Source organism: Pecten maximus, chromosome 13 (genome assembly GCF_902652985.1).
Source record: "Pecten maximus chromosome 13, xPecMax1.1, whole genome shotgun sequence".
Lineage (NCBI taxonomy): Eukaryota > Metazoa > Mollusca > Bivalvia > Pectinida > Pectinidae > Pecten > Pecten maximus.
The window spans coordinates 23,434,358-23,457,260 of NC_047027.1; the positions used below are offsets into that span (position 1 = coordinate 23,434,358).

At 36.2% G+C, this 22,903-nt stretch overlaps 1 protein-coding gene across 1 annotated transcript; it reads right to left on the bottom strand.

Annotated features, from left to right (window-relative positions):
- Positions 1–13,456: 13,456 nt before the first annotated feature.
- On the bottom strand, positions 13,457–20,009 carry LOC117340556 (mucin-2-like). Its single transcript, XM_033902315.1, is given in 2 exon segments — positions 13,457–15,092; positions 15,095–20,009. Coding segments are annotated over 2 exon segments (6,018 nt in total). The 3' UTR covers positions 13,457–13,989.
- Positions 20,010–22,903: the final 2,894 nt, after the last annotated feature.

A 22,903-nucleotide genomic window follows, 5' to 3' on the forward strand; every position in this document is an offset into this window, starting at 1 on the left:
TGCGACGAGAAGTATATAACAATAAATAGATCTATAAATAAATAAGAATCAGATCTTACATTTTTTCTTTTAAACTTTGTTGTGTATAAACTGACATTGATTTCAAAGAGACTTAGGCTCAGGATGGTTTATTAATAAAAAAAAAATAAAATAAAAAAACCCATTAGCTACAGGTATATGGAAAAAGGGCCAATCATCTTGTTTTCAACTGCAATTTATCCTCTTCATAACACATAACAAGTAATATTGAATTCATATAATGCCTAATGTATTCAGATAAATAGGACAAATACAACGTTAATCAAGTTTTTAACTTTTTCCCTGCGAACATGAAAATGATATATAGGCCTACATTGAAAATAGGCATAAGCGGAAATATCTTGTGTTAGCTTGCTCACAACATTGGGAAATGTATTCTACGCTTTTGTCGTGGTGGAGGAGCCGTTAACTACATTTTGCTAGAATTATTTTTGTATGTGAAAAAATTTCGAAAAAAAATTTTCGAAAAAAAATTCACATGAAATTTTTCACGTGAAATTCACATGAAAAAATTCACGTGAAATTCACGTGAATTTCACATGAATTTCACGTGATTTTTTTTTCAGGTGAATTTCACGTGAATTTCATGTGAAAAAAATATTCACGTGAAATTCACATGGAAAAATTCACGTGAATTTCACGTGAAATTTTTCACGTGAAATTCATGTGAAAAAAAATTCACATGAAATTCACGTGAAATTCACGTGAAATTCACGTGAATTTCATGTGAATTTCACGTGAAAAAATTTCACGTGAAATTCACGTGAAGAAATATTGCCTGTGTACCCCAAGGGGGCATTATGACGGATGGCCTAGTGTATAATCAACACGACAATTATGAAACAATGTCGCACTTCATTGAAGCGCGTCGGTTCGTTTATCTTCTCAATGCAAGTAGAGCTAGAAGCCTGAGTTTCGCATTTAATTTAAATGAGACCCAAAGGGGTTTGTTTTCGTAAATGAAGCCTGTGATGTTTTTTAGACAACAGCGATGTGGGAAATACGACCAGTATCATCTGATCAATTGTAATTGATATTGAAAAAAACATCTTCACACCCTTTAATATTAGTCGATATGTAAAATATTCCGTATTGGACTATCGGCCCCACCACATGACGGAAGCTTCACCGGATGTAACAAAATGTAGGTCGATCGTAAAGTGTAGTTGTACATGTAAAAATACTGTTTAAAACTATAGTTATAGTCATTTGCCTTTCTTATATATTCTGCAATATATACATTGATTAACTTTCATAATATGCATATTATTCAGACAAACCAAATATTGTCTACGTGTGTACGTGCCGGTTTGTAATCGAGTGCATTCTAATAAAACATCGTCCGACCAATTATATCCGGAATTCGACCGGTCATTTTTCGATCAACTTCTCCAAACCGAACCCTCTGTAAACCGAACAAATAGTCATGTCCCATGCATGTTCGGTTTATAGAGGTTCCACTGCACATATATGTGTATCCCCATATACTTATATATTCTAGTGGTAAGCTTATTTTAGCAGTTTATTTTCTCGCTAGAATCATTCCGTTAAATATGTCTGCGTAAATTGCACTTTATATGCACTGTTTCTATAGAATATAGTTTTTGCGCGCCAATTCATCAATGCGCCATTTAATCCGTTAATATTCGAAATGCGCTTAAATTTGAATGCGCCATTTAAAATACGTTTATCGAAACATATAGTTTACTTATTATTTGTTATAACTTCGTTATCTGTGCAGATTGGTATAAATTATGGCATCGGACCTTCGCTCATACATATGTCTTACCATATTTATGTAACACTGGTAAATACTAGTCGCAATATACCGCTCGGCTAGAGAGATCTCTTTAGCTCGATCGGTTGAGCGTAAGACATAAGCCAGAGGTCCCGGGTTCGATCCCTAGCGGAGGCAGTGATTTAAATTTAATGTATCATGCGCTCTGTTACATTTACATTGTCTTACCATTTTCGTCAACTTTGAAAAACTAAACCGACACAAAAAAACCCGCCTTTTTTAATGTCACCTGACCCACTGGGTATTATAGCCTGTGGCAGTGGGTGTTATATGCGTATGGTTGCAACTGCCTCTTAGCATTTTGTCAATGGGGAAATGCAGAGCAAATGTAAATATATTCTAGTAAGGTCAAGTTATCAAAGTGAGAACTGCGGTGTGGAGTTTTACTCTACTAATTGAATGGCTCACCTCTTGTTAACAATATTTGCATTGGAATGGTATATTGTTGAATAATAGATAATGAAAAACAACAGCGAAAAAAAAAAAAACAATCACACAAAAACAAACAAATAAACAAGAAAACAATACATTTCTATTGTCTCATCATTATTGACAGTAAGTGGTGTTAAGTTGTATACTTGCTTTTCATGTGTAACACCAATCCTATCTCTTGTTTGAACTTAATCGTGTTTTTCTCTCCCAAGAGGTAAATGATTGTATATAATGTATAAAATAGATTGAAACGAAGAGACCGATCAATAATGAGTCTAATAGATAATAGATAAAGTATAACAATACAATTTCAAAACGAGGTGGCCACATCCGATAAATGAACAATTTATTTGTTTGTTGACAAATATGATGTACATGAAAAATAGGACAAAGAGAGCACAAATACAGATATAGGACGAATATCCAGCCTCGACTGAAATGTATCACTACAGTAATTCGATAAAAAACCAAATATTTTCTTTCAAATACTCTTTTATTTATATTACTTTGCAATTTCCGTCATAAAGAATAATAACTGGACAAAATTAGGCGAGTATACTCCGCTATTGGTGCCTAGTTTACCATGAATCAATTTTCCATTAACTGAACTAGCGCGTGGCTATTCATGTGTTCCGAGATCTGTAATGGCTATTTAGACAGGTAATGAAGTGCGCATGTGTTGGGAAAGTGATAACACGTGACTAGACTTTAGATTAAAGGTTACATGTGTATTCAATCGACGTCATAAAGACCCGTCTTCTCTCTATTTAAGTTGCATACATACAGAGTTATCTCCCTTCAGCAATGTTTTAAAGTCATACTTTAGAACTGTTGGCTCTTTAATCCGCTGTATTGAGTTGCTGTTGTTTTGTTTTTTAACGGGTTCTTATTTCATTTTTATTTCATGTGAAATTTGAAAAAGTGGTGAAATGCATGCATATGTTAAATGTAATAAGTAAAACGAATGTGCTACCTCCCCCCCGGTTTTAACCATAAACTTACACATGCATTCTCTCTGATTGAATCGTCCAAATATAAAATAATTACCTTCAAATTAAGAAACAAATGCATAAATGCGATAATAGCTTATTGTTCATTTATATTATCGGAACTATCAACTTGCCATGAGTACAAAACACCAAAACCTCCAAGAATCAACCAAATATATACCCTGCTAACCGACATATATGTATATATAATTATCAGAGACCTAACAGAAACTTTCGTATAAGTTCATAGAATAAAATCATTGCATGCATTTAGTCGTTGAGAGCGACGAATTTGAATGGATGCACTTAACACGTGATCGCCTTATATAGCCAGATACCACGTGACATCCACCCCCACGTTCACGTCAAAAATCGTACTACATTGTATAAACATTGCATATGCATAATCAAAGCCTACAATCAAATTTAATTTTGTTAACTTAGGGATTGGCATGCGATTCATGATGATTATACAAAGTTCTTTCCTTTTATCCAAACCCCCAAATCAAACATCTTCCGACATTCACCAAAATCAGACAAGATTCCTACATTTTCCCATTAATGGATGAACAGTCACAGTTAATGTCGAAGACAGTTTCCACAGCACAGACCTCCCTCTCAGGTCGCTAATGTGTAATTACACAGGCCACGCTACGAGGCCGAATCCTGACAATTCATACAATACAATAGTTTATTCATTTTCGGATTAATTTTCAAAATTACTCCATTCTTCTCTTTTTATCAAACACTTAAACAGCTTTTGCACGAGTTTGTCTGAGATACGTGACGCCTCGCATACGATTGTTCTATACTTGGTGTCTAGAGTCAGCAGCAGCAACATATCCCATATATATCGATTACAACTCGTTAAATGTGGTTTATTCAAAAGCATTTGAGATATATTTTATCAGATTGTTTTTTATATTAGTAATAAATGCTAAAGACTCCCCCGCTTCCACTTTTCTCTCTCGTTGATATAGAGGATACTTGCTAAATCATCAAAACGGAACTAAAGATAATATTTCCCATTAAGACGAAGAAATTTAGTTTATCATTTTCATTACAGAATAGCCTGATGTAGTACCCTTAATTAGATACCCATATTCCGAAATTGAAAGCATCGCTCTACCCTCGCGTTTAATTGAAAAATAGGGTTACCTTGGTAAACTAAATAAGAAAAAAGTTATTGATCAGGGCACACAGCTAAGTAAACGCATTGATTTGTCCACGGGATTAATTTTTCTATCAACCTTTTTTTAGGACGAATACAATATATTGTGGATCTCTGAGAGTTTTTTTTTTTTTTGTAATGAGGTTTCTTCCCAAGGTAACATACGCGTCGACATATATTGAGCCACATAAAAAAATGTCACCCAATGTTTAACAGACTGTAAACTATTCACTGCACGTGTGTAAAGTATAAATTACCTATAGAAAATTCGGTCCTTTCATCGCATCCCTAAATTAGTCTCTCTCGTCAAGTCAAATTAGACACGTTTCAATCATATAGATATTACTAGTCTCCAAAGAGTAAATCTTTTTCATGGTCTTCTTCTTCATATCGAGAGTAACAACTTAAAAGCATTCGGCTAACCTCGGCCGATTCCGGTACCCTTCGTTAGATGTAGGTACGGAATCGGCCGAGATGTGACGAGTGAACTAAAATGCATAGACGCCATTTTAAAGATGAAGGACGAACAGAAAGACCGACGAAGCTCCGTATAAGTGGTACAACTTGTGCTCAATATTCGTCCATTCTCTAAGGGAAAACAAACTCTGCAAATTTAGAAGAATCTTTATTTCGATCGACAGAAAGAACAAACTTAATACTGGACATATAACAGATGATTAACTTCCGCAGTGTAAGATTATATAAAAGCAACACGATCTATCACAAGGTATTCCGGAGTTCCCCACCGGTATATCGTACATTTAGCTCAATAACAAACCCCTTGGAATATAGAAATAAAAAGAGAATTACATGTACATTGATTATATTTGGGTAGGTGCAAATAATTAGAAAAAGACGCTTTTACTGATTCCGTTCAGACATAAAACGTATAGTTTGGTCAGTATTTACGTTTCCGGTCGCAAAGCATACCAGAGTAATTCGCAATCCGTGATATATATTTATATATGCCTTTAACTACTGCTTAGGTCAGAAAAATACGGTTATGTTTTGGACTAGGTACCAAATTACCGGTCAATATGACCAATGAATATTATGTCATCTTATTTCACAGGTGAAGTATACTAGACTGAACCATGGACGGATTCATAGGAAGACGGAATGCGGAAGACAGAAAACAAACATAATCCCGGTGGGGGATTCCGGACCATCATCGATAGACAAGGGATACATTAACAGGGACTTGGCAGATATACCTAATCCAAAGTCCATACTTTGGTTTGTTTTGGTTTAATGTCCTATTAACAGCCAGGGTCATTTAAGGACGTGTCGGGTTTTGGAGGTGGAGGAAAGCCGGAGTACCCGGAGAAAAAACCACCGGCCTACGGTCAGTACCTGGCAACTGTCCCACGTAGGTTTCGAACTCGCTACCCAGAGTGGAGGGCTAGTGATAAAGTGTAGGGACACCTTAACCACTCGGCCACCGCGGCCCCCAAGTCCATGCATATACATGTACATTAACAGACATTTTATATGGACCGTGTTGGAGGAATTTGTGTCAAATCCCTGTGCTTACATTATATTATCTACATTTTTTCCAACGAAAGAAAAGAGACAAAGATACGTGTCAAGCCCATGTGAGAAGAGATGTAGGTAAATTGTCGCCCTTGGCTAACGAGGATGTTGCTAGACCTCTACACATTGTGTCATAACACGATTTGCCAGCCAATCGCGTCACGATATACATGTACATCTATTTAACTAGAGTAAAGTATAGAGAGGAAAAAAAAACATAAGACTCGTTTATATCTCAAAGATAGTTGCACTCGGCAATTGTTTATGTCATTGTTTTGTCTTTTGAGCAGTTTAAATTTTTACTCTCTTGGGTTTAAAATAAAAACAAATAAAGCAGCGAAATAATCAGATTAAAAAAAAATCTTTAGAATGATGTATTGCATTAACACCACATTTGTTCAAAAAATAAACAAACGCGTACATTAATAAACGAGGCAGTGAAATACAGTAAAGTCTTATTAACGATAGTTAGAGAAGGAATAACAATGTTTACTCAAAACAAGTTACAGTAGGGAGCCTGAAGTTGGTTCCGAGTTCCGAGTTCCGTTTATCTTAAGCTCCCGTTACAGTAAGAGTTGTCTTTCTTTAAAAGTAAAATACGACAAAAATATATTGAATACATAGGCTGTTGTTTGCCGTTTAAGAACACTTTCTGAGGACTTTTAAAACTATTGTAAACTTATAAACAAATCTTTTCTGTGGTCAGTTTGGACAAGAGCAATTGACCAATACAAAATTAGACCACCTTCAAATAGTGTATTAAGGAATCCGGAACCGAAGTCGCATGGGATGCATGTTTTACTAGAAAGTAACAACAGTGCATCAAGGTGGTTAAATTATCAAAATTGTTAAAATTTCATTTTGGTAATAACTTTATTTTTTAGTTATTTTAACAATTTGTGCATTGATGTAAACTTTATTTCGTTTCTTTTTTTGTAGAGTATATGACAACATTTTTGTAGCATTTGCAACATTTGTGCATGGTATGCAGAATAAAATATGAGGGACATGTAGAAATATAATAAAAAAAATAATGTATAAAGTCGAGTTTATAATATGTTTCAGAAAACGTGTTATTTTTTCATTGAAAACAAAAAATATTATCTTAGCTATTTCTTCTTGGACGGAAACAAATTAGAACCGGGAAATTATTCATTGCAACAAGATATACAGTGATCGTATACATAAATATACTTTAATTTTTCAATAATATTTCTGCGACTGTTCTTGTAAACACTTGAATGGAATAACCAGCACTGAAATGTTCAACGATTCAATAATAATAAAAAAAAATAATGAAATAAAGAAATAAAAAAAAACAACAAACAAACAAACAAACAAAAAATCAGCAGGTGAGCTTAATTACTTTAAAGAAAAAATAAACATCGCCGACAAGCGATGCGTCATTACCTCATTCAAATTTACAACTTAACCAGACCTCAACATCGCTGTGGATATTACACAGATTTTGATAAAGCACATTTTAATCCAGCTTCGTAAACAATGTGTTAAAGACAGTTATTAATGACAAATAACAATTCTGAAAATATGCAATGTATGTCATGCTTAATATTCGACCGTGTCGAAACCCTGTTCTCTTAAAGTATCTGATAAAATCAGTCGATTGAATATCTTATATACTGCGAATGAAAATATCAAAATTCACGTCATGTTTTGAATGTACATGTTCACTAGAATTAATTAACTACTATTAAAATATTCTACATAGCAATACAGGAATACAATAACAATTCTACATCAGAACAAAATAATATATTTCTTTGGTATGTTTCATTGTTATTCACAGGCTCTGTCATTCATTGAGATTCTAATTAGGAGAAAACGATCCTTCAATTATATAAGAAAAATATATACATAGAGATCATCTATCAGCTCCAAAAAACAGCCATTTCGATCAAAGTTTGCAAAATAAAAGTTTGTCCCTCTAATGAACCTCAACATACTTGTACCATACGCATATAGAAGCTTAAGTTTCAACAATATAATAATGCTCACTTTGTCATTTTCAATAATCTATATTTCTTGTATTTAAACACCAATGACAAAAACCTATATTATTATAAGGCATTACATAATGTCTTCATAGACTTAATTCAACATGTTCATGTGACATATTTAACTTGCATGGCAAAATCACACTGTGTATACCTTTATAATTCAAATAGGTTTCAAATGCGAAACGAAATAAATATAGCCCTTTGAGGAGGGCGTCACATGGTTTTGGTAACCGTATGCCCGGGAAAATATATTAACCAAGAACTAAGTCCAAAGTTGAGATTTTTTTCAGCTAGATAAGACATGATTTAACCGAAATCAGTTGACGATAATACATTTTGTTTAATCAAATGGCTATTTTCATTTAGACTATACTCTAAATACTACTAATACTTGTGAGTATCTATGTTTCACTAGCATTCTAGATATTTGACAATACTTAACAACACCAAGGGTAAATCATTTTATAATCTATATTTAGAAACACCTAGGTAACCAGTTTTTTCCCACATTTTCACCATTTTTTCATGGCCGGCTAATATGACTTTTGTGAGTCACTTGACACGGTTTTTGCCAATAAAAATGTATAAAAAAGTAACATATTATAATAAAACTAGATACGAGTAATACATGTTCCTGCATGTTTCTAAATTATTATAACCTGATTTATAAACAATAATACTGATTGCGTAAATTATTCAACTAATGGTAGGAACGTATCTACAAAATATTTAAATAAATTGTATTAAATATGCTTAGAAAATCAAACTTAGAAACATTTCATTTCCAGGTTTCTTTAAAATATCACAGCAATTCCTATGGACGTTTTAAAGATGAAAAGATATACGCCAAAAAAAAAAAAAAAAGTTTTCTTATTGAATATGAAAAGTTAAAATAAAAAGATCAAACCTACGAAAAAGAATCGAAATTAAATGCATGTACAGGCCAATTACGCAATGTAATAACCCTTCAGACGGAATTTTTAATGTAGCGTTCACACGTATAAAAAATCAATTTTCCTGCTGGTACTTGTCGATAGAGATCCTCTACCGTAAACAGGAACTTTACAATTATAACCGTACTCTGGAAACATAATCGTTTCTTCTCGCAGATAAGCGTATTTGATGTCGTTTTGAGATCGGTAAAAAAAAAATTCGTATATCTATTGTTATTGACAGTTTTAAAAATAGTAGTTTATAAATTGTTTGTAATGTGATTTTAATTTAAGGTCAAATCTAACTACTGAGGTCAGGGTCACAGTAAACAATCTGTTAACGGATTTGTACAGACGGAATAAAATCTCAAGGTATTTAAATGTATGTCATCCTGTAGGATTTCGCACTTTGTACATTTTATGCATATTCATGCATAAGTTAACCTACAGAATATCACCAAAGCAAGATTTGAAGCGACATGTAACAGGTTTTTAGAAAGAAAATGGTTCTTTTGTCATTTCACAGGTGTGGAATTCATTAACAATCTTCAAAGTGATAATGACACTCCACTATGGAGTTCATTACATATAGATTGTGCAATGGTTAATGACACGCGTACATACAAATGTGTGAAATATCACATATAAACACCAAACAACACATTTGTATACACGGAAATAGAAGTGAACAAATATACATATAAGAAAAAATAATATGTTAAACAACTAAGACTAAACACTCGTATAAAATATATAAAACTTGAAAAAATGTAGATGTGCGCACGTGAAAAACAACTTAAATTGTTTTCATTCGAAATACTATTTTTTTGTTGACTATAAGACAGACGTCGGGACAAAAGATATTGCAGACGTATAATTAAACAAAGCATGCACATAAAATATTAGATATGTAAAAAAAAAAAAAAAAAATGGCGAATCACAGAGGAAATTTAACAGAAAGGTACTTTGATACAAATGACGAATACAATCGTCCTCTACCAGAAGGACGTGACAAAAAATGTCTAATTTGAGGGATGATATGCTTGATTATGTAACCATCAGGCCCAGGGTTAGACAATTAAACATATCACCCCAAGGATGAGAGATTTCTCTCCCACTGTACTTATATTATAGAAATATTTTCACAGGGCCCGATTCCTCCAATATTAAACAAAAACAATGCAATATAATGTTGAAGTGATCTGATCAAAATGTCGACGTGACGTCATTGTATTGTTGACAGCACGTGATATATGTCATACACTAGGGGTTGACAGGCTGTCAAACTCAAGGGGGTATCAGAGAAATCTTGAATAGGTTAAACGGGAGAAATATCTGTGAATGATGGGAGAAAAATCTTTGAATGGTCGGAGAAAAATCTTTGAATGATGGTAGAAAAATCTTTGAATGATGGGAGAAAAATCTTTGAATGATGGGAGAAAATACGTGATTGACACATCAACATGTTAAGCAGAAAAAAACACATACATGTAAACAGCAATAGCATTCTCATACTTAAACTATTACGATTGTCAAGTATATATAACACATATACAATAAATCTCGGAAAATGTTAAGTAAATATTGTCAAATGTTTAGTAAATACAAATGTATTGTCAAATGTTCAGTAAATATTGTCAAATGTTATGTAAATACTGTCAAATGTTAAGTAAATATTGTCAAATGTTTAATAAATATTGTCAAATGTTTAATAAATATTGTCTAATGTTTAGTAAATATTGTCAAATGTTTAATAAATATTGTCTAATGTGTCGTAAATATTTTCAAATGTCTAGTAAATATTGTCAAATGTTTAATAAATATTGTCTAATGTGTCGTAAATATTTTCAAATGTCTAGTAAATATTGTCAAATGTTTAATAAATATTGTCTAATGTTTCGTAAATATTTTCAAATGTCTAGTAAATATTGTCAAATGTCTAGAAAATAATGTCAAATGTCTAGTAAATATTGTGAAATATTTAGCAACTATATAAAACCTTCAGTAAATAATGCAAGATGTTTATCCAATATTGTTTGTGTTTAGTGAATTTTGACAAAAATGTAATCAATATTGTCAAATGTTTAGTGAATTTTGACAAATGTCTAATAAATATTGCTAAATGTTATCAAACGTTTAGTAAAAATTGTCAAATGTTTAGTAAATATTGTAAAATGTTGATTAAATGTTGTAAAAAGTTTATTATATATTGTAAAGTGTAAAGGAAATATTATCATGTGTTAAGTATTGTCAAATGTTTGATAAATATTTTCTAAATGTTTAGTAAATATTGTCAAATGTTTAGTAAATATTATAAAATGTTTAGTAAATATTGCTCTATGTTTATAAAATATTTCAACTGTGAAGTATTCATCATCAAAAGTTTAGAAAATGATATTTGATATTGAGTATATGTCTTCAAATTCTATAACATCATTGCTATTTTAAGTATTCATTATCATGTTTAACCACTTATCAATGTACCACAGGCCTAGCCTCTGTCACTATCTATTGCAATCGTTAATGCTGTAAATTTTCTTGGCAGTGTTTCATTTTATAAATAATATCTTTGTAGGGGATATTTATACTGTAGGTTAGTGTATCTATTCTAATTTTCCTTAATTGATATAATTGTGTATTTGACCCTGGTGATGTATAGTCATGAACAAAATATGGACAATAATTTACTATAATTGAAACAGTGTATAATCAGAAAAATCACATTTATTTTTATTAGTTAAAATCATGGACATTGACGCTTGATGCCTAAAAGTACAAAATTATCCGAAGAATTCCGTTTTGAAAATAAAATAATACTATTTTAAGATATCATATTACCATATATAGAGTTTCAAACAGAATACAGTATAAGGTATGTTATGAATCTTGCAATAAGTGAAAACTTACACAGCTTAGTTAAATGGAGTAAAATTTGCTATAGATTGTTTAGTAAACAAACAAATGATCACGATGAAAACTACGCGTAAGATGACAGTATACATGTATGTAAAGAAAAAAAGGAAATGAAATAAAAATAAAAATAAAATAATAAAAAAAATAAATCAATAAAATATAAAATAAAATAAATGAAAAAAAAAATTACAATCTGGTTACAATCTGATATTCCTTGACGATATAAACTAACTTCACTGTACTTAAACAATGAGGCTCTGAGCTCATTTCTATATATACACTTTAGACTTTCCATTCATTCTAACATTTTATAGATATTCATTAGAGCATTAAATGCATATTTACTGGACCATTCTATAAGTATGCTTTTTTATATTCTATAAATATTCAGTTGAATATCCTATAAATATGCATTACAATATTCTATAAATATTCATTACAATATTCTATAAATATTCATTACAATATTCTATAAATATTCATTACAATATACTATAAATTTTCACCTGAACATCATTTAGATATGCTCGCAATTTTCTATAAATAATCACTTAAATACCCTATAAATATGCATTACAATATTCTATAAATATTCTATTGAACGTCCTATAGATATATTACAATTTCCAATAAATATTCACTTGAACATCCTATAGATATACATTACAATGTTTTATGAATATGCATTGGAACATCCTATCAATATGAATTACAATATTCTAGAAATATGAAAGGGAACACAATCTTCTATAAGAGTTATATTTAAAGATAACCGCATTTCAGATATAACTTGAATACACTCACTTCAAATAAAAGATACTTTTTGAATTTTTACTGCAGACTTAAGTCTGTACCATGTGAATGTTTCATTTGAATATCAGGGCTCAGTTGTTCAAAATGTGGTTAGTCTAATCACAGTTAAACAACAATTTTTATTAGCGTTTATCAAATGAGGAACCAACGGGTTTACTACTATCAAATGTTTTTACTTAGGTTTTATATATTAGGTTAACCATACTAGGCGCAGGTATCCTTAAGATTAATTTTTCAGTAACAGTCGAATGCGCCCTCTGTATTTCGAATCTTACTTCCCGTTTCCGGTACCGTCATCTTCATTCATACATTTTTTTCTCAACGACATTTTAGTCAATCCACGATCATCTTGTTTTATTGACGTTATCGAGAGCTGCTATCAGATTTTCAGTTTGCAGCAGCTATTCCTTTGCTTATTTGAGTGAACTTGTTCTTCTTGATAAAATCGTTTGTGGTGAAACTAGCTAGCTTGACAAAAGTTTTTAGGACTGAAACACTTGTCAGGCTCTTCACACTTGTCTATGTTATGAAAAAATCATACTAAGGTCGTGACGTAAAGGAGAAAAGAGATTTTTACTATCGATTGATTAGGCTAATTATATTTAGAACAACGTGGCCCATATATATAGCTGAACATTAACTAAAAGTATCATAAATAACGTTAAAGAGTGAGCCTTATATAACTTTGATCATGTCATCCACCACGCTTAGGTAGAATTGTCAATTATCATAACGAACAAAAATACACAGAGGGATACCTCTAGGTCGGTTTGAATATAAACAAAGAAAATATGAACAGGAGGTAATTTCTACTACAATGTACAATGTCAGATTATCACAATACACACACACACACACACACACACACAAAAAAAATACCATTATTCTTATCGTAATGATATCACAAACGACACTACCGCGGTGACACCTCACACATGCGTTGCTTAGTATTACTTATCTAGAACGGTACCCTTTTGATACAGATATCAGTGACCCTTTTAACCTGCACATCTACTCAAAGTCTCTTAAGACTCTTAAGCCAAATGTGACGATGAAAATAAATCGAAATAAAAGGGTCATATACAGGTCTGTAGATTACTTTTTTATATAGTCCTGTTATCCTGATGTTAGAATACATTTTTTTTCATGTTCAGTTACAGAATATATATCCTGCATAATCATACTTCGATGCTTAACCAATACACGAAACGAAACTGATATCGTTTTTATGGTAAAAGAGTCTTTCTGTAAGCATATGTATAAGTAGGCCCACTGATCATTTTACATTGCAGCTAATATTTTAAGCTAATAAAATAAAACTTGGTGGTAAGCGGACTGGATGATGTTCAAGTTAAAGTACAATGGGTATATTGTAAATTAATATAGAGCATATACACAATACCGACATTGTTAGTATGTCTTGGAATTTTCGGTTTGCGCCGGAATCAAAACTAGACTCAACGTCAGCCAAAGCTTGTGGAGCGGCTGAAGTTGTGGTTGTTGGTGTAGTTGTTGGTGTTGGTGTAGTTGTAGTTGTTGGTGTAGTAGTTGTTGTTGTGGTTGTTGGTGTAGTTGTTGTTGTTGGTGTAGTTGTGGTTGTGGTTGTTGGTGTAGTTGTTGTTGTTGTTGGTGTAGTTGTTGTTGTGGTTGTTGGTGTAGTTGTTGTTGTTGGTGTAGTTGTGGTTGTGGTTGTTGGTGTAGTTGTTGTTGTGGTTGTTGGTGTAGTTGTTGTTGTGGTTGTTGGTGTAGTTATGGTTGTTACTGTTGAGGAAGGGATTGCTGTTACTGCCGGTGGTGGTGTAGTGGTTGTAGTTGTTGTTACTGCTGGTGGTGTAGTGGTTGTAGTTGTTACTGTTTGTGGTGGTGTAGTGGTTGTAGTTACTGCTGGTGGTAGTGTAGTGGTTGTAGTTGTTACTGTTGGTGGTGGTGTAGTGGTTGTAGTTGTTACTGTTGGTGGTGGTGTAGTGGTTGTTGTTGTTACTGCTGGTGGTGGTGTAGTGGTTGTAGTTGTTACTGTTGGTGGTGGTGTAGTGGTTGTTGTTGTTACTGCTGGTGGTGGTGTAGTGGTTGTTGTTACTGTTGGTGGTGGTGTAGTGGTTGTTGTTACTGCTGGTGGTGGTGTAGTGGTTGTTGTTGTTACTGTTGGTGGTGTGGTTGTTGTTTAGTGGTTGTTGGTTGTTGTTACTGTTGGTGGTGTAGTGGTTGTTGTTGTTACTGCTGGTGGTGGTGTAGTGGTTGTTGTTGTTACTGTTGGTGGTGTAGTGGTTGTAGTTGTTACTGCCGGTGGTGGTGTAGTGGTTGTTGTGTTACTGTTGGTTGTGTGGTGTATGGTTGTTGTTTTGTTACTGTTGGTGGTGGTGTAGTGGTTGTTGTTAGTTGTTGGTGGTGGTGTAGTGGTTGTTGTTGTTACTGTTGGTGGTGGTGTAGTGGTTGTTGATGTTACTGTGGTGGTGTAGTGGTTGTAGTTACTGCCGGTGGTGGTGTAGTGGTTGTTGTTGTTACTGTTGGTGGTGTAGTGGTTGTTGTTACTGCTGGTGGTGATGTAGTGGTTGTAGTTGTTACTGCTGGTGATGTAGTGGTTGTTGTTACTGTTGGTGATGTAGTGGTTGTTGTTGTTGTTACTGGTGGTGGTGTAGTGGTTGTAGTTGTTACTGTTGGTGGTGGTGTAGTGGTTGTAGTTGTTGCTGCTGGTGGTGTTGGTGTAGTGGTTGTAGTTGTTACTGTTGGTGGTGGTGTAGTGGTTGTAGTTGTTACTGTTGGTGGTGGTGTAGTGGTTGTAGTTGTTACTGTTGGTGGTGGTGTAGTGGTTGTTGTTGTTACTGCCGGTGGTGGTGTAGTGGTTGTTGTTACTGTTGGTGGTGATGTAGTGGTTGTTGTTACTGTTGGTGGTGGTGTAGTGGTTGTTGTTGTTACTGCTGGTGGTGTAGTGGTTGTAGTTGTTACTGCTGGTGGTGTAGTGGTTGTAGTTGTTACTGCCAGTGGTGGTGTAGTGGTTGTTGTTGTTACTGCCTGTGGTGGTGTAGTGGTTGTTGTTACTAATGTTGGTGGTGGTGTAGTGGTTGTCGTTGTTGCTGTTGGTGGTGGTGTAGTGGTTGTAGTTGTTACTGCCGGTGGTGGTGTAGTGGTTGTTGTTACTGCTGGTGATGGTGTAGTGGTTGTAGATGTTACTGTTGGTGGTGGTGTAGTGGTTGTAGTTGTTACTGCTGGTGGTGGTGTAGTGGTTGTTGTTACTGTTGGTGATGGTGTAGTGGTTGTAGAGATTACTGTTGGTGGTGGTGTTGTGGTTGTTGTTACTGTTGGTGGTGGTGTAGTGGTTGTTGTTGTTACTGCTGGTGCCGTTGTAGTTGTCGTTGATGCTGCTGCTGTATTAGTATTTGTAATAGTTGTTGGTGGTGTAGTGGTTGTCGTTGTTACTGCTGCTGATGGTGCTGTCGTTGGTACTGTCGTTGGTACTGTCGTTTGTACTGTCGTTGGTACTGTCGTTGATGAGGTTATTCCTGATGAATCCGTAAAACTTGATGTGCCTGTCGATACTGTAGTTATTGGTGACTGTGATGATGATGTTGGTGATGGTGATGTTGGTGATGATGATGATGGTGATGATGATGTTGGTGATGATGATACCAAAGCTGTTGATGTTGCTGATTGCGAAGTTGTAACTTGCGATGAAGATGACATTACTGATGCCGGTGTTGCATTCGACGAATAAGTCTCCGTTGTTGAGCCACTCAATGCTCCTGTCGTTGACACTGATCCCTGTGCTGCTGTAGTTATGGAATGTGTCACTTCTGATGACAGCGGTGTTCCTCCTTCTGATGTAGATTGCGAGTAAGGTGACTGAGTTGCTGTCTCCGATGTGCTTTGTGAGGTAACTAATGTATTTGGTAAGGTTGCGTCTGTATCGTGTACCGTCGTGGAAGAATGGTAAGACGAATATGGTGTTCCTGTTGACAGAGACGTATCTGATGATGTCGGTACAGTCACTGACACCGTGGAAATCGACACATCTGTAGGCACGGCGTTTGTGGGCCCTCCCGTGGACATGGATTCATCTGACATAGATGGCACGATGCCAATCGTATATTCTTCCGTTGATCCTACCGTGGGCATTGACCCAGATGAAGGCATGGTGTTTGTTGATTCTCCTGTGGACATCGACCCAGATGAAGGCAGGGTGTTTGTTGATCCTCCCGTCGAAATCGACCCAGATGTAGGCATTATGTTTGTTGATCCTCCTGTGAACATCGACCCAGATGAAGGCATGGTGTTTGTTGATCCTCCCGTTGATATAGACCCAAATGAAGCTATAGTGTTTGTTGATCCGCCAGTGGGCATAGCTTCATCTGAAATAGTTGGCATGGTGCCAGTTTTGTATCCTTCGGTTGATCCTCCCGTGGGCATAGATTCATCTGACATAGTTGGCACGGTGCCAGTTTTGTATCCTTCGGATGATCCTCCCGTGGGCGACATAGACCAGTCTGTAGGCTTGGTGTTTGTTGATCCTCCCGTTGGCATAGATTCATCTGAAATTGTTGGCATGGTGCCAGTTTTGTATCCTTCGGTTGATCCTCCCGTGGGTGACATAGACCAGTCTGTAGGCTTGGTGTTTGTTGATCCTCCCGTGGGCATAGATTCATGTGACATAGTTGGCATGGTGCCAGTTTTGTATCCTTCAGTTGAACCTCCCGTGGGTGACATAGACCAGTCTGTAGGCTTGGTGTTTGTTGATCCTCCCGTGGGCATTGATTCATCTGACATAGTTGGCATGGTGCCAGTTTTGTATCCTTCAGTTGAACCTCCCATGGGCGACATAGACCAGTCTGTAGGCTTGGTGTTTGTTGATCCTCCCGTGGGCATTGATTCATCTGACATAGTTGGCATGGTGCCAGTTTTGTATCCTTCAGTTGAACCTCCCGTGGGTGACATAGACCAGTCTGTAGGCTTGGTGTTTGTTGATCCTCCCGTGGGCATTAATTTATCTGACATAGTTGGCATGGTGCCAGTTTTGTATCCTTCGGTTGATCCTCCCGTGGGTGACATAGACCAGTCTGTAGGCTTGGTGTTTGTTGATCCTCCCGTGGGCATAGATTCATCTGACATAGTTGGCATGGTTCCAGTTTTGTATCCTTCAGTTGAACCTCCCGTGGGTGACATATACCAGTCTGTAGGCTTGGTGTTTGTTGATCCTCCCGTAGGCATTGATTCATCTGACATAGTTGGCATGGTGCCAGTTTGGTATCCTTCGGTTGATCCTCCCGTGGGCATAGATTCATGTGACATAGTTGGCATGGTGCCAGTTTTGTATCCTTCAGTTGAACCTCCCATGGACGACATAGACCAGTCTGTAGGCTTGGTGTTTGTTGATCCTTCCGTGGGCATTGATTCATCTGACATAGTTGGCATGGTGCCAGTTTGGTATCCTTCGGTTGATCCTCCCGTGGGCATAGATTCATCTGACATAGTTGGCATGGTGCCAGTTTTGTATCCTTCAGTTGAACCTCCCATGGGCGACATAGACCAGTTTGTAGGCTTGGTGTTTGTTGATCCTCCCGTGGGCATAGATTCATGTGACATAGTTGGCATGGTGCCAGTTTTGTATCCTTCAGTTGAACTTCCCGTGGGTGACATAGACCAGTCTGTAGACTTGGTGTTTGTTGATCCTCCCGTGGGCATCAATTCATCTGACATAGTTGGCATGGTGCCAGTTTTGTATCCTTCGGTTGATCCTCCCGTGGGCATATATTCATCTGACATAGTTGGCATGGTGCCAGTTTTGTATCCTTCGGTTGATCCTTCCGTGGGTGACATAGACCAGTCTGTTGGCTTGGTGTTTGTTGATCCTCCCGTAGGCATTGATTCATGTGACATAGTTGGCATGGTGCCAGTTTGGTATCCTTCGGTTGATCCTCCCGTTGGCATAGATTCATGTGACATAGTTGGCATGGTGCCAGTTTTGTATCCTTCAGTTGAACCTCCCATGGACGACATAGACCAGTCTGTAGGCTTGGTGTTTGTTGATCCTCCCGTGGGCATTGATTCATCTGACATAGTTGGCATGGTGCCAGTTTGGTATCCTTCGGTTGATCCTCCCGTGGGCATAGATTCATGTGACAAAGTTGGCATGGTGCCAGTTTTGTATCCTTCTGTTGATGCCCCCGTGGGAGACACAGGCTTGTCTGTAGGCTTGGTGTTTGTTGAACCTCCCGTGGGCATTAATTCATCTGACATAGTTGGCATTGTGCCAGTTTTGTATCCTTCGGTTGATCCTCCCGTGGGCATAGATTCATGTGACATAGTTGGCATGGTGCCAGTTTTGTATCCTTCAGTTGAACCTCCCATGGGCGACATAGACCAGTCTGTAGGCTTGGTGTTTGTTGATCCTCCCGTGGGCATATATTCATCTGACATAGTTGGCATGGTGCCAGTTTTGTATCCTTCGGTTGACCCTCCCGTGGGCATAGATTCATGTGACATAGTTGGCATTGTGCCAGTTTTGTATCCTTCGGTTGATCCTCCCGTAGGCATAGATTCATGTGACATAGTTGGCATTGTGCCAGTTTTGTATCCTTCAGTTGATCCTCCCATGGACGACATAGACCAGTCTGTAGGCTTGGTGTTTGTATATCCTCCCGTAGGCATTGATTCATCTGACATAGTTGGCATGGTGCCAGTTTGGTATCCTTCGGTTGACCCTCCCGTGGGCATAGATTTATGTGACATAGTTGGCATGGTGCCAGTTTTGTATCCTTCAGTTGAACCTCCCATGGACGACATAGACCAGTCTGTAGGCTTGGTGTTTGTTGATCCTCCCGTGGGCATTAATTCATCTGACATAGTTGGCATGGTGCCAGTTTTGTATCCTTCGGTTGATCCTCCCGTGGGCATAGATTCGTGTGACATAGTTGGCATGGTGCCAGTTTTGTATCCTTCGGTTGATCCTCCCGTGGGCATAGATTCATGTGACATAGTTGGCATGGTGCCAGTTTTGTATCCTTCGGTTGATCCTCCCGTGGGCATTGATTCATCTGAAATTGTTGGCATGGTGCCAGTTTTGTATCCTTCGGTTAATCCTCTCGTTTGCAAAGACCAGTCTAAAGGCTTGGTGTTTGTTGATCCTGCCGTGGGCACTGATTCGTCTGATAAAGTTGGCACGGTGCCAGTTTTGTATTCTTCGGTTGATCCTCCAGTTGGCATAGATTCATGTGATATGGTTGACATGATGCCAGTTTTGAAACCTTCAGTTGAACCTCCCGTGGGCATATACCCATCTGTTGGCTTGGTGTTTGTTGATCCTGATGTCGGCATTGATTCATGTGACAAAGTTGGCATAGTGCCAGTTTTGTATCCTTCAGTTGATCCTCCCGTGGACATTGATGCTTTTGAGACAGGCGGAATTGTAGTCGTTAGGTTGATATTATTTTTTGGTGATGTTTCTGTTGTTGACATATCAGCATAGGCTGTTCCTCCGGAGTCTTGTGTAGGTGTCGATAGTGTTTCGCTAGTGTGGTCAAGTGTGGACGAACTGGAGTCAGTGGTCTGTGCAGTTGTGCCAATCCCTGTAACATATAAAATGTAAAACTAAGGTAACGTATAATATATATTTGACTTCCATATAATAATTCATGTAATGTAAATTTCATCAGAGGGGGGGGGGGGGTAACGCAAGGGGGGGTGGGGGGGGGGGGGGGGGGGGGGGGGGGGGGGTAACGTCATCGTAACAGCCAGGGACATATGTGGACTGAGTCGCCTAATGTAAGAAAACAACGCGCAGAAAGAGAAATGCGAAATTACAGTAAATATTTCAGATCCTTCTTGTCACAATCTATATTGGTTACTTAAATGACACCTAAAAAAAGACACAAAAGACAATCTTCACAGGGGGTACCCACGATTACTCGCCTGTTATGACTTACAGATAATATACCGACATGAAGAATAATGAAATCATCATTCTATCTCAAAATCGATAACAATATCAATTTGCACTAGACCATTGAAAAGTACATTGATCGTAGTTTGAGATGTAGTGATTGGCCGTTTGTTGAATTGCATTGATGGTTCATAATGCAACTCGGTCGCAATTGCTGATGGTCATCTTGCATGCAGTGTTCACGGGAGAAATATCAATATTGTCGGTTTAAACATTCCTTTTCAAAGTAACTGATATTTCTTATAAGAGAGAGATATATATACGATAGTGTCTAACAGTAAGTCTGAAAGTAAAACAGTCTTTCAGATATGGCAGCTCATCACAGAGCTAGGATTTTGTAGTATCAAATTCGATATCTCCACGATCTTATCCTGCGCATGCAGCATTTAAAAAAAGCTTCAAGATAACTATAGATGTACAAGGTTTGTTTTTCTTATTCCCAGTGATAGTATCAGCATATATACTTCTTACATTTCACAAATTACAATATCATCATTAAGTCTATTTCGAGAAAAAAAATATTCCGTTCTTTAAATGAAGCGTGCACAGCCGTCACGATTCCGTTGACTTCTTCACTAGAGTAATGTGATATGTCCTTTATGACCCTGGAATTACACAACTGGCAGGTCTTTATCAGTGTAGTGACATGGGTTACTGTTTGTTTTAATGACTTACCGAGATAAGACATTCCGTGTTTGTGACAACATTGGCTATTGAATTAGAACATTTTGAATAGGATTTAACACCGGTACGAACTATGATACAAAAAGCTTTAATGCTGAAGGGTTATGGATTTAAGATTTAATATGGAACTGAGGTCATTTTCAGCAAATGATATGAAAATGGGTCAGTATGTTGTGGGGTCCATTTTCAACGTTGAATATGGAACCGGGGTCATTTTTCAAAAAATAATATAGAAATGGGTCAGTATGTCGCTGGGTCCATTTTCAACGTTGAATATGGAACCGGGTCATTTTCAGCAAATGATATGGAAATGGGTCTGTAGGTTATGGGGTCCATATTCAACGTGTATGAACTTTCGTGGTGTATACACTTTCGTGGTGTATATAAGCTTTCGTGGTTTATAAACTTCCGTGGTGTATATAAACTTTCGTGGTTTATAAACTTTCTTGTTGTATAATCTTTCATGGTTTATAAACTTTCGTGTTGTATAAACTTTCGTGGTTTATAAACTTTCGTGGTGTATAAACTTTCTTGGTTTATAAGCTTTCGTGATTATTAAACTTTCGTGTTGTATGAACTTTCATGGTGTATAAACTTTCGTTGTTTTCGTGGTTGCTATGGAACCCCAAATATAAATAAAACGAATAATATATGTATTATTGTTATATACCTGTTGTATAGGCTAGCCATGAATGTTTGTTCTTACAAAATTGGAAAGCTTCAGACCAGGAAAGAATGTACACACAGACATTTCAAGTTGTACTCTAAGTAATTCCATCGGAGCACAGTTACATTATGATGTCTTTGATAGGAAAACGCCTGGAAAGAAAATTCAGAAAAAAATAAATCTCACTTCCGCTTAAGGAAATGGTTTATATCTCAAACTTCTGTTGTTTGTTATGGCATTTGTTTTCATTCTATGGAAAATTGATGAATAGGATCCCAACAGAAGTTTGTTTTAAGTCTGAATGGGGAGGTGCATGCAAAATATATTTCCACCAGAAAAAATGTAGTGAAATATACCGAATGATATGTTTATAAGCTTTTTGAATCATTTGTTAAATCACGTATACATAGAACTAAAATGTTAATTTTGAAGTTCAGAATTTAGCAATATTGATTATATCTTGAAATCGACTCCATTCACCGAGAAACTCCAATATTTGTGTTATCAATTATGTGTTTGCGCTTGGAATTTCAATATAGACCGAGCTGAAGTTTTACAATATAACCATATATTTTGTCCATTTACCATTTCTTTCATTTGAGATATTGAACTTTTTATATTGACGTTCTAAAAGTAAACAAAAAATTGAATACTTTAGCGGACCAGTGTTGTCGTGCTCCATGCTTATTCTAGTAGGTATAATAACTCGACACCTGTTTGTATATCAATAGGATTAAATAAATATGTGCTAGCCTGATCTTTGAAATTGATAATGGCGATTCATTAAACTATTTATAGCAGCAGTATTGATGCCTGAACACGATCAGTCAAAAAGTAGGTCATGCTTTCAAGGTCAGGTCGGCAGAAACATTGAATAGAAATCATGCATAGCTAGGGACAACAGTGTAAATAAAACCATTTTCGTGTACACTTTGTCTATTTCACCTTGTACAGCAATATTTAAGACAAATGGTTATTGGCATA